The sequence below is a fragment of the Stegostoma tigrinum genome, chromosome 14 (assembly GCF_030684315.1).
Source record: "Stegostoma tigrinum isolate sSteTig4 chromosome 14, sSteTig4.hap1, whole genome shotgun sequence".
NCBI lineage: Eukaryota > Metazoa > Chordata > Chondrichthyes > Orectolobiformes > Stegostomatidae > Stegostoma > Stegostoma tigrinum.
The window spans coordinates 5912667-5925386 of record NC_081367.1 but is presented as its reverse complement, the minus strand read 5'-3'; the positions used below and the strand labels follow the sequence as shown (position 1 = coordinate 5925386).

General features: G+C 41.9%; 1 protein-coding gene across 8 annotated transcripts in view; it reads right to left on the bottom strand.

Annotated features, from left to right (window-relative positions):
- Positions 1 to 12720, bottom strand: part of LOC125457902 (AMMECR1-like protein) — a 65348-nt gene that overhangs the window by 46320 nt on the left and 6308 nt on the right. For 3 of the 8 annotated variants that reach the window (XM_059650964.1, XM_048542674.2, XM_048542679.2), the window contains one exon: positions 203 to 274. The exons of 2 other annotated variants lie outside the window; for them this stretch is intronic. In XM_059650964.1, coding sequence (XP_059506947.1) covers positions 203 to 274 — 72 coding nt within the window. Of the gene's footprint in view, positions 1 to 202; positions 275 to 10244; positions 10368 to 12720 lie in introns of all 8 variants that reach the window. 3 more of the 8 variants (XM_048542677.2, XM_048542678.2, XM_048542680.2) reach the window with 2 other exon arrangements.

Genomic DNA, 12720 nt, shown 5'->3' with positions numbered 1-12720 from the left:
GAGACTGCACCAAAAAACAGTTAACTGTAATACATTTGCTTAAACTCTACTGCAATTGCAAGCTATTATCTGTGACAAAAAAGCCAATTCAATTCAAACTCAATGCAATTAAGTAGACTGGTCAAGTCAGTTGCTCAAGATTGGCAGCTACTTGTTCCCTAACTTATTCTCCATGGCAACACCTCTACCACTGTCCACTTACCAAACAGCATCCTCTTCTCATGTAGTATAAAAATTGAACTCCTCTGAGATTTGGTATTCTTGCAATTCTGTCCTGATGCATGAAAGACAAAAAGATTCAAGGGAATGGCCCAATTATTTTAAAGTGAAATTAACAAAGTTCCAGTCAGTTAATCAGAACAATAGCATTAAGCCCCAGCATCTATTATGTTTCCACAAATGTAGCCCCAGGAACCTAGCTATTAATGCGCCACATAGAATTCACCACAGCTCTATTATCATCTACAGCAGCACCATACACTTTGCATCAGAGCCTTCGACTCTGAAGAGTTTCAAAGCACATAATGTCCAGGATCGCAAACATTAGGTCAGTGCTTCCCATAATCTTTCACAACCACAACCCCATATCTAAACTTCAAATTGTTGCTATCCGCCAATGAGAAATGAAAAAGGGGATTAAAGTGCAAGCATAATTGTTATAACTCAGTTGGAACTCCATGGTGGCCGTTGCTGCCTTAGCAGTCAGGATCCCAAAATTTCAGCTTGCAACTTTGCCTGGTGTTTCAACCCCAAGTTGGGAAGCCCTGTATTAAGTTGAAATTACAACCTCAGGATTACATTGTTAAATAATATACAAAGCCTCTCTAGCAGTATAAATTTAGGGATGGTTCCAGTTTGTCTGTCTAGGAAACCATTCATCACATATTGCACTTTCCATTATGGTTATATTGCAGCCAGTCAGAAGCTGAAGCACGTGAAATTATAACATCAACTTGCATCAATACATCTTTAATAAATACAAAACACTCAGTGCACTCCGCTGACAAATCAGACAGAAATCGACTCTCTCAATTTCAAAATCAGAACTAAGCTATTATTGTCTTATTAAATATGTGAAACACCTTTACATTGAAACTAAACTTACATGTAGTGAATTAATCATTTAGCCACCTTCTTCCTCTTGACCAGAGATTCCACCTCCTTCGTAAACCACGGCTTCCGCACTCTACAGCTTCCTCCCTGCCTGACAGGTACCTATTTATCTAGGACACACAGGAGCTTTTCCTTGAATAAGCTCCACATTTCTAATGTGCCCATCCCCTGCAGTTTCCTTCTCCATTCTATGCTCCGTAAATCTTGCCTAATCTCATCGTAATTGCCTTTCCTCCAGCTATAACTCTTGCCCAGTGGTATATACCTATCCCTTTCCATCACTAAAGTAAACATAACAGAATTATGATCGCTATCATTAGCACTGTTGTGTGTCAATACCAACACAACAAGATGGCTGTCAGCAATTAAAGCTTGTTCTTGTAGGACTCAATAGTATTTATTACAAATGTCAATAATTTTCCAACTAAGCCTGTCAGGATAGTTTCCAAAAGCACAAATTGCAGTACATTGCAATCTTTCCAGTCTGGAAATCTACTGCCATGAAAATTTCTGAGCAGATCGAAAACACTCAGACTCAACTGCTTAGGCACTGCAAACCAAGGTGGAATGGGTTTAATGACAATAACGAACATCTGATTCCAGCTTACGGATTTGGAACAAGTGAGCATCAATACAGTATTAAAATGTTAGCACTCCAATGTCACTTCATAAAGCAGGTAATTCTGAAATCAACAAAGGACTCAGCCCTGGGTCAGAAAGGTTACAAAGACTGAGGATTCATCTAAGACTTGGATGCCCACTCCTTCTACTGGATCTAGTTTTCTTAATGAGAGGCACATGCACAAGTTCTGTCATGAATTTGGGTTTCCATATTGGTCTCAATAACACGAGGAAAATATCCTTGGGACTTCACAACGAGAAGTCACGTTGGCAGCTCACCTTTTACAAATTTTGAAGGTTGGAATCTTTGAATGAAAACTTGGTAGCACACTGAATTTTACATCGGAAGAGTATGGCCCAAAAAGCTCACGCACAATACTTGAAGGGACGCTGCCTATCAGTTTGTAGCTGTCTGGTCCTATACTTCAGATAGGCATAAACTAGACAATTTAATAAGGGAATTCCCTCCCAATGTCCTTGCCTACTTTCAGTATTGAAACAAGAGAATAGGAGTAGGTCAGTCAGTTCCCTAAGCATGTGTTGTCATTCAATAAGATTGTATCTGTACCTCAGTTCCATATCCTTCATACCCCTAGACAATCAAAATCTGTCAGGTCTGTGTAGTACTAAGTGCTTTTCTGAATATCACCCATTGCTTTTTTGTAGATGTGTCAGTTAACAGCTTGGTTCAGTTTAAAATCGCTTAGCAATCTCTCAACCAACATTACCAAAACCATAATTTGCTGGAAATACTCAGCAGGGCTGGCAGTATCTGCAGCGAGAAATCAAAATTAATGTTTCAGGTCCAGAGACCCTTTCTCAGAACTGAAAAAGTTCTGGAGGAAGGGTCAATGGACCCAAAATGTTAACTCTGTTTTCTCTCCACAGATGCTGCCAGACCTATCGAGCTGTTTCAGCAATTTCTCTTGATGTTTCTGTTTTACAGCATTTGCAGTTCGTTCAGTTTTTATTCACTAAAACCATACAATGTCACTAGCATTGGTCTAAGTAATAGTCACGTAATACAAAGTAATTCACCAAGTGCTTTTCTTGCAAACACCTTAAGGTGCTTCAAAGTGTTTTGGAAAAGCATGTACCTTACCCCATGGTTTCCAAATCTTGAGTCTGTCAACACAAGCTGATACCTAAAGCTTCCAGTGATTGGTTAAAGCACACACATTGTGATGTCTAGAAGCACTCCAGTAAGTTACTCTTCGTGGTGTTTCTGGAGGATACTCAGAGAGTAGCCTGTTCTTTCACACCGTGATGCTCAGGAAATGGCCTTAAATTAGGAGGACCCGTCTATTACTGCAACAGTTGGTCAATTAAAGATCTTTCAGCACAGCCTCAGGCTTGAAGCTTCCCAGTTTGCAGCTTATCAGCTCATGCAGTAAGCATATAGTTTCTTCATGTGAAGTCCCAGAGGACTCATTTGGATTTGTCAATTTGTAGCCGATCAACATAGGCTGCAATGCTCATTAACTCAGTACGATGTTTCTCAGGGTGAAGGGCTCACCACAGAGCATATCTCACATCTTCAGTTAATAAACCAGGAACGCAGACAGCAATACACAGCAAAATGAGCAGGATAGTTATTCATCCCATCTCCAGAAGTAGGCATCAACGAAATTTATTGCCTATCCATAAATGCCCCAAGATAACTACACAGTGGTTGCTATAAATGAATAGCTTGCAATGCTGTGTCAGAGGGCAGTTAAGAGTCGGGCACATTGAAAAGGAACTGCAGTCACGTTTAGGCCAGTGCAAATCTCCTGATTTGACATGTGTCAATCAGTTGGCATTGGACAACAGCAGCTTCTTATTTTTAATATTTTTGATTAAGAATTTTAGTTCAAACTGCCAGGGCGAGAATTTTTTGCTGTTTTGAATTAAAATTAAAACTCAGATCAGTTGCAGAGCCTCAACAGCATGTTAGTCATCATACTTTGCATACCCTGGTAAAGCACAGTCCAGACAGGAAAATGCCTTCAACAAGATCAAGTTGCTCTACTGTACATTCTTTTTCTACAGCTTAAAATTACTTTGCACTTCTTTCACCTCCCCTATTTCTCAGGACCAGACTTCAATCGCACAATGTTTTACATTAACGGACAAGACAGACTCAATGATTGTTGTAACTGCGTCTAATGTTTGGAAAAGCTAGGTACCGAAGGCATCCCGTTAATACATTTGTTTCCAATTGCCAAAAATCATCCTCCTTTTCCTGACAGCAGTGGCTAGAGGTGCACCTGGAGGTTTGAAAGCATGATATCCAATCACATGACACTTGCCCAGAATTTGCAAATTTTGCACTATTTATTTTTCAAGGTTGGTTTGCCTGAAGTTTCAGTATGTTTGCTCAGCATTTTGTGGTTGCTTTTGTGAAAGAACTTCCAAGAACCAGGAGGCACATAAAATACGGGAGAAAAATCACTAATTTAATGTTTCTCTCAGATTTTTGTCAGCAGTGGCAGAAAGATTAACCTTCCATTTCTGGGTATGCTTATATAATCCAGTGGAGACAAAGATGGGCACACAACCCTGACCTGTATGCTTGCTAAAGTCTGAATGTCCTTCCTCTGCTGGGTACAATGTATGGCCCTAATAGATGTGGTTCTCTAAGCGCACATCTGTACATCCTGAATTTTATATTCTGCAGCTTTAGATGAATCCTCTAAGCGTATTAGCTTATTTAAAAAGACAGCCTCATAATCCTGGGGAATTACCTTCAATGGTCGGGGTTATAACCCCAATTCCTTTGGTTCCTTTACAGCGCCAAGCCTTCCTCCATTCACTACAACTACTGCTTTTGCAAAAAAAAACCAAATGCATCATCCAACACAAAATGCTGCTGAATTATCTGCAGCTTTTAGCCTATTACCCCAACTTATCATATCCCTTTAGCCTAAGGAATCAATCATCTGCAAATTTCAACAGCACTCCCTCTGCACTAAATACAGCCTACTTTCCTTATGATGCTTGTAAATTACATTCTTGGTTCAAATATTCTATCTATGGCAAGAGTACTTGGTGAATTTTCTGCTGCTTTGAATTAAAATTAAAACTCAGATCAGTTGCAGAGCCTCAGCAGCACGTTAGTCATCATGCTTTGCGTACCCTGGCAAAGCTTTCAGTTGCACATTCAGACAGGAAAATGCATTCAACAAGATTAAGTTGCCCTACTGTACATTCTTTTTCTACAGCTTAAAATTACTTGGCACTTTTTTCACCTCCCCCATTTCCCAGGACCAGACTTCAATCGCACAATGTTTTACATTGACGGGCAAGACGCAACTGCGGCAGGCTTGCCACAGATAACCAGGTTATCACTTCAAGCTGCATTTCTAGTCACCTTACGAGTAGAAGGATCGCCTCACCAAGGGTACCAACTTCAAATTTAGACATTTAACCTACAATATCATTTAATTCTTCCCGATTTAAAAGAAATCTAGAGCTTAGGGTCGAGAAGTAGAAGGCTGTGTACAGACACATATCATTTGTGCCACAGCAGGTTAAGACCACTGTACCAGAATGAAATAATTGAAGAACTGGTATTAATCTCTAGAGGGACAGAACTGAACAGCAAGCAAACTGTGACAAATCTTGTGTACAACCTTGGTTAGATCATTTGGTACACCTTGTACAGTTCTGCTCATCATATTATCAAAACGATAAAGAGCCATTAGAGAAGATGCAACAAAAAAATTACAGGGTGAATATCAAAACAGAAGGCATAAAAGTATGTGGAAAGATCAGGCTGGGGTTACATTCTTTAACAAAAAGGAAAGATAGAAAGTGCTTTCTATTTTTCACAATAATGCCACCACTGGCTGAGCCAGCATTTATTGCCAGTTTCTAGTTGGCTTTGAAGTGGTGGTTATGAGCTGCCTTCTCGAACTACTGCAGTCCATGTGGTGCTCGTACACCCAATGTACTACTCGGGTGAGTTCCAAGATTTTGACCCAATGACAGTAGGAGAATGTCAATATCATTCCAAGTCAGGATGATGAGTACCTTGGAGGGGAACTTGAGTGTGCTGAATATTCTTATGTATCTGCTGCCCTCATCCTTCTAGATGGTAGAGGTCATAGGTCTGGAAGGTGCTGATAGACCCTAAGTGTGATCTTTAAACATTAGGAGATTTTGATAGAATAGATATCGAGAAAAATGTTCTCCCTATCCAGTTTTCAGAAATGAGAGGCCACGAATAAAAATCCAAGAGATCTAAGGACAAGCCTCATTTCCCAGAGTGGTCAGACTGTAGAACGCTACCACAATAATTTATGGAGAGAAATTATGTTAATGCAATTTTTAGAATAGCAAGGTAAATTCAAGGCAGACAGGAATAAGAGATTTCTGTTCAGATTAGATATCGTGGAATGGGAGCCTGAGCATTAGCAGGGGCCAGCCGAGTAAAATGACCGGTTTCTCCACCGCAGACTCAATCTAACTCAATGCAGCTAACCTTCAGGGATGGTAAAATTTCTCTGCATTATCAGAAACATCTCTAAAGCACAAGGTCTCTCCCAGGAGTAGAAAGACGCACAAGGAATAGTGTAAACAGATGCACGGGTTTATAGTTCGTTTGACAGGACTGCAAATCAGGGAATCACAAACACTTCCTGGCATATAAAAAGAAAGCACTAAGGGGGTCAGTGCAGTCACACAATGGAGTTTCTCCTGAGTTTCGGTTTTGTCCACCCTCAATCCATAGTGGGTCAGACTGAGTTTAAGGTTGCATCTGAAGTTGGCATACTGGGTTTGAAATGTTGACTTTGTTTACTTCTCTACACAGACACTGCCAGACTGCTGAATTTCTCCAGCAGTGTGTACATGCTCCTGCCGCCCCCTAATTCTTCACAGGCAGTCTATCTAAGTCTCCATTTCCACCTGGTGTCAGTGAAATTGGAGTCAGACATAGGTCACAGTAGAGGTGGAGAATGTGATCAGTGCCTGGTCAGTGTTCCAAGTTTCACTGCAGAGGAGGCTTGTATTCCATACTGGGAAACTTGGCATCCTTTCAGCTGGGTAAGATGATGGACATGCAGCAAATCAAATCCCTTGTGGATTGGGATCTCTTAATATGATGACTGAAAGACAATCATCAGAGGTAGGTTCTGTCCCACACATGTGGATGCGAAGCAATTGTCAGGAGACATTGTGGGTTGTTGGTTTTGGTGTTAGTGCTTGTTACCAACCTTTTGTAGCCAGTGATAGACTCACTGGCGCACAGTTGCCTACCTTAAGTATAAAAGAAACCCACGAGTAATACGTGAAAAGGGCAAAAATTTATTATTTATTTGACAGGAATCTCCCCAAGCAAAGTGGATGAGAAGAAATCAATGAGCATTTTCAAAAAGGTTTCACATATCACTGTTAAAGGGATCAAAGGGTACGGAGAGAAAGCAGAAACAATGTACAGGATTGTATGATCAGCCATGAATGGCAAAGTGGGCTCAAGGGGCTTAATGGCCTACTCCTGCTCCTGTTTTCAATGTTTCTACGACTCTAACCAAGTTCTTGGCATTTAAACAGAATGCACCAGAAGGCCAGAGTGATGCTGCCGGTCCAGTGTGGGGCACACCTAGATAACCTAGAAGGGTTGCAAACTCTAACTCAGAGAGGTAACTCTACAGTTCAGTCTCAACTTTTCTAATACTGCTGTTGAATGAAAGCACTATGCAGATCAAATTGACCATTTTTCAAAATTTTAGGGGTGCGATAAGAGAAAACAGTAATAGTATCATGAAGAAGCTTTTATAATCTGCTTAATACCCCAGACTATGTTGAAAGAGAAAAAATAAGCAGTACATAGCCATGACTGGTAGATCTTGTGAAATGTACAGAACAGTTCCTCCCAAGGAGTTTTTGCCAAAAACTGGAAGGATTTTGTGAAACTTGAAAGGGTTCAGACAAGATTTACAAGGATGTTGCCAGGGTTGGAGCAAAAGGGAGAGGCTAAATAGACCGGGCTATTTTCCCTGGAGTATGGGAGGCTGAGACGTGACATTATAGAGGTTTATAAAATCATGACGGGCAAGGATGGGGTAAACAGTCAAGGTCTTTTCCAAGATAATAAAGTGTGAGGCTGGATGAACACAGCAGGCCAAGCAGCATCTCAGGAGCACAAAAGCTGACGTTTCGGGCCTAGACCCTTCATCAGAGAGGGGGATGGGGAGAGGGAACTGGAATAAATAGGGAGAGAGGGGGAGGCGGACCGAAGATGGATAGAGGGGAACATAGGTGGAGAGGAGAGTATAGGTGGGAAGGGGATAGGCCAGTCCAGGGAGGACAGACAGGTCAAGGAGGCTGGATGAGGTTGGTAGGTGGGAAATGGAGGTGCGGCTTGAGGTGGGAGGAGGGGATGGGTGAGAGGAAGAACAGGTTAGGGAGGTGGGGACGAGCTGGGCTGGTTTTGTGATGCAGTGGGGGAGGGGGAGATTTTGAAGCTTGTGAAGTCCACATTGATACCATTGGGCTGCAGGGTTCCCAAGCGGAATATGAGTTGCTGTTCCTGCGACCTTCGGGTGGCATCATTGTGGCACTGCAGGAGGCCCATGATGGACACGTCGTCTGAGGAATGGGAGGGGGAGTTGAAATGGTCCGCAACTGGGAGGTGCAGTTGTTTGTTGCGAACTGAGCGGAGGTGTTCTGCAAAGTGGTCCCCAAGCCTCCGCTTGGTTTCCCCAATGTGGAGGAAGCCACACCGGGTACAATGGATACAGTCGTCAGCTTTAGTGCTCCTGAGATGCTGCTTGGCCTGCTGTGTTCATCCAGCTTCACACATTGTTATCTTGGATTCTCCAGCATCTGCAGTTCCCATTATCTCTGATCACAAGGTCTTTTCCGAGGTGGGAGCATCCAAACCTAGAAGGCATAGGGTTAAGGAGTGAGGAGAAAGATTTAAAAAGGAACCTCAGGGCAACTTTTTCATGCAGAGGGCAGTGTGTGTATGGAATGAGCTGCCAGAGGAAGTGGTGGAGGCTGGTACAATTACAACATTCAAAAGACATCTGGATGGGTTTATGAACAGAAAGGGTTTCGAGGGGCATGGGTCAAATGCTGGCAAATGGGACTAGATTTATTAAGGATATCTGGGTGGATGGACGAGTTGGTCCAAAGGGTCTGTTTCCATGCTGTATATCTCTATGACTCTATAACAATCTGTTAACAGGGATGTGCTTGTCTATTTACAGTGCATTTCACAGGTAGGCCGATTGGACTGCACTTCTGGTTAAGTTACAACAGCAGGAACAGCTGGCAGGAAATCCTAGGCTGTTTTTGGAATGGTAGCAAGCCTAAGATTGACATCTGCAGCCTCAGATGGCAGACAGCAGGATCCAGAATGGTTCTCAGCTTTGGCACCAACAGCATGTGAGACATGTGCAAGTGCAAAGGAAAACAATGCTCAGTGTTTGCCCTGGTTCCCAGAAATCAATGTCCTATTCCAGGCAGATGACCCTGGGTGTACAGGCCAGCTTCCTACTCAGCACATCATAAAAGAGGCCACTCTGCAGTTACACATTTTGAGGGTGTCAGCTACTGACAGCAGTACAACTCAGCCTAATATTCTCCTCAGCTAATATCCAAACCAGACAGGATGACTGGCCATAAAGATGGAATCCATTGTGATTATTCTGATTTCCATTGTAGGCCCCTGCGACTAACCTGGCTGAGTAAGCTAAGCTAACTGAGCATGGACTATGAAATCAAACCTAGAGCTGCCAGAAATGTTTGACTCACAGTCATTCCAAAGCAACATCCAATCCAGTTCTCTAAGTTTTTTTTATTGTGATGTGGTTTGCATTTCACAAGCTAATAACGTATTTTTCACATGCAGTCATCCCGGTCCTGAAGGAAAACACAGCGTCCAATTTAAATATAGAAAGATCCAAGAAACAGAGAATGATATGAATCACTGTTTAATCTGTCCTTCACGGTGGTTGAATCAGGAATGCTGCCCGAGACAATTACAACTCGCTGTTTTTCAAGAAGTGTCCTATAATCTGTAGCATTCACCTGAATAGGAACACGGAGCCTAAGATTTACTGTCATTGAAAAACAGCATCTCCAACATTAGGATTTAGAGCAGCTTACACCTTTTGCTCATGAAATAAAGGGGAGATGTCCAGTAATGGGTGTTTATTCCATTGTGGGACACAGTTTAAATCATCATTGCAGCCTGTTCCCTGAGCTCTCATTCATGAACCTAGGTCACTGAAACAATACTGCACAAAAGGCTGGAATTCAAATTGCATTCTGTGCTGAGTAAATAACTGGAATCCTACAGCTGGGCATGCAGTGAGGTCAGTCAAGGGCAGTACTTGTTACCAGTCAGATCTCAATTACCTGCCACCACTAACTGCCTGGATTCAAATTAACAATCATCAGTCAAGCAAGGGAGGAAGAGATAAAACAGAAAAAACAGATGCTAATGTGCTATCAATAACTATAGTAAGCCACTTAGCACTTGATACACACGCAGCCACCTCTGAATTACTGATGTGTACCTGCTCTGGAAGTTGGGAACCAAATAATTTACAGAGTTGATTGGGTTATTGAAATTCCAGGGAAAATTCAGTCAGCTCTATTTCCATTCCTGGCTGGGATCAACCTCTCCCAAATTGTGAAGCCTGAAAGACAGGGATAGAAACAGAACCTGTCATAAAGCAAAAGCGCAACACCTTCTTCAGAAATTATATCCAAGTCATGACAGCCACCAGATTGCTCTGAACCGCTACCAATCTTGAAGATATGAAGTGCTGGCACTAACATCTCTGTGGAGAATAAATCGTGGGCATGTGAAAGCTTTATGCCATATTCATTCAAACTGTGAACTGGTACAATTGCTTTTAAACCTTTGTCCTTCTAAACTATGTCTGAGGAGTGCATTTTAATCCGTTTAACACTGGGGTAAAGTACTGCTGGGAACAAGTCTGTCACTAGTGATAGCAGCTGCAAAGGTAATTGGGAATGTTGGGTGTCTCACAACATGAAAGCAAACTGGTTTCAGAGAGTGCTCCACATAAGCCCAGCAACACAGACTCAAGTAGGTTGCAGTATCCTGCCAAAAAGATCTTCATCTCTTGTGATAATTGATGATCTGCACAGAAGTACAAAATGTACAGCCATGTTCCTTTCTCAAGATGATCATACAACATTGATTCCAAACATATTTACATTATCTCCAAATGCAAAACTTCAATTAAATCCACTCCTGTAAATCACACACTAAGCATTTATCATCATTGCTGTAACAGTTGTGGATACCAACTGCACAGATTCCCAAGCAGACTCCTAGTAACTGCTTCCTCCAACTAGATCGTATCACAACACTCTGCATTCTCTGGATAGCTGGAGATGGAGAGAATGGCGATATTACTGTACAGAAACTAATGTGAACTCACAGGGGCACCAAAACTGAAGAGAGGCTGATGGATGTCCAGAAGCAGAGCAGACAAGTATGGAGGTCATCAATTTGCAGAGGCAGCAACACTGCTCGAGTGGCGGGGGGCAGGGGGTGGGAGAATGGGGAAACACAAGGATTCTAAGTACAGCATAACAAAGGACCAACTCAAAATAAAAGTAACCCACAGGGAGCAACAGGATCCTAGGTTCAATCACCAATCCATGTAGGGAGTTACAAAATGTTAGCTGAGGTTGCCAAAGGGACATAACAATTATCATTAGTATAACAGTAGGAGTAGGAGGTGGCCATTCAGCCCCTTCGAGCCTGCCCTGCCATTTAATTTGATCCTAGGTAATTTACACCTTCAGGTCCATCTACCCATCTTTGTGCCGACCGCCACGATATCACTGCTAAATATACATCCAGAGTTTTTTGGGGGACTGAACTTTAGAATTTACTAACTTGTGTGGAGAATACATTTTATCTAATTTCCCTTGAACAGATTTTACCTTTATTTGATTATAGTCCCTACTTCAGAATTCCAACGCCAGGCAAGGTAGTTACTTTTTTTTAAAACCTTTGACTATTTTAAACACCTCCATTAAACTACCTCGTATTCCAAAAGGCCACACAAAGGCAGAATTATTTTTAAAATGGAACCAGTGGAAGGCCTAAAAAAATACTGTAACTTGCCATACATTAGCCTACAATGTAGTTGTGGCATTTCCTGGTGGTGTTTCACTGCTTTGAGGTGTTGGTGGGAGGACAATTACATGGGTCTGAAATTGAACAAAATATGGAGTTTCATCAGAGACACAGCACGAGCTGCTTCTTCTGTTTCTTGTGACTGCTCGAAGTCACCATTTGCAATTACATTTCAAGAAGAGCAATTCCTTTATAATTCACCAGATGGACTTGGGATTCTGAGGGCTTCTGCATGGCTTTGCATCTGCAGTAGCACAAGTAGTATCGAGGATCAAAACACAATAAATTGCAGATAGAAAATGCTAGCGGGTAAGAGACTATAGTCTGTCTAGCTTCACCTTCTACTGTTCTGAAAGTTGCATGACAGAATTCTATTAGAGTAATTGATAAGTCATTACACAGTCTGTCTCTTGCAATTGACATAGAACAGACCCAGGCAATGACACAAGGAAGGCTTACTGGTGGAGAGCTATGATCCAGTCAGCTGTTCCTCCCAATCATTCTGTGCTTATGTCATATCTGACCTTACTTGCACACAGGATCCCAAAATGTTATATTTTCTGAAAGAGACAAATATGTATCTAAATGCCACCTGTTGCTCCTGTCTCCCTGGGACCCTGGTCTGTGGATTGATGATTAACTCAATAAAATAACATTTGCCCATATTAGTTTTGAATCTGCAGCCTTTTCACGCACAGGCCATGTTGAAAAGCAGACAACTGCAGATGAAAATAAAACAAAAAATGTTGGAAATACTCAACAGGTCTGGCAGAATCAGAGGAGACAGGAACAGAATTAACAATTCAGGCCAATGACCTTTCATCAGAACAGACTATGACCCCTTCTTCTGCTGTTCTGAAGTAGTTGCAACA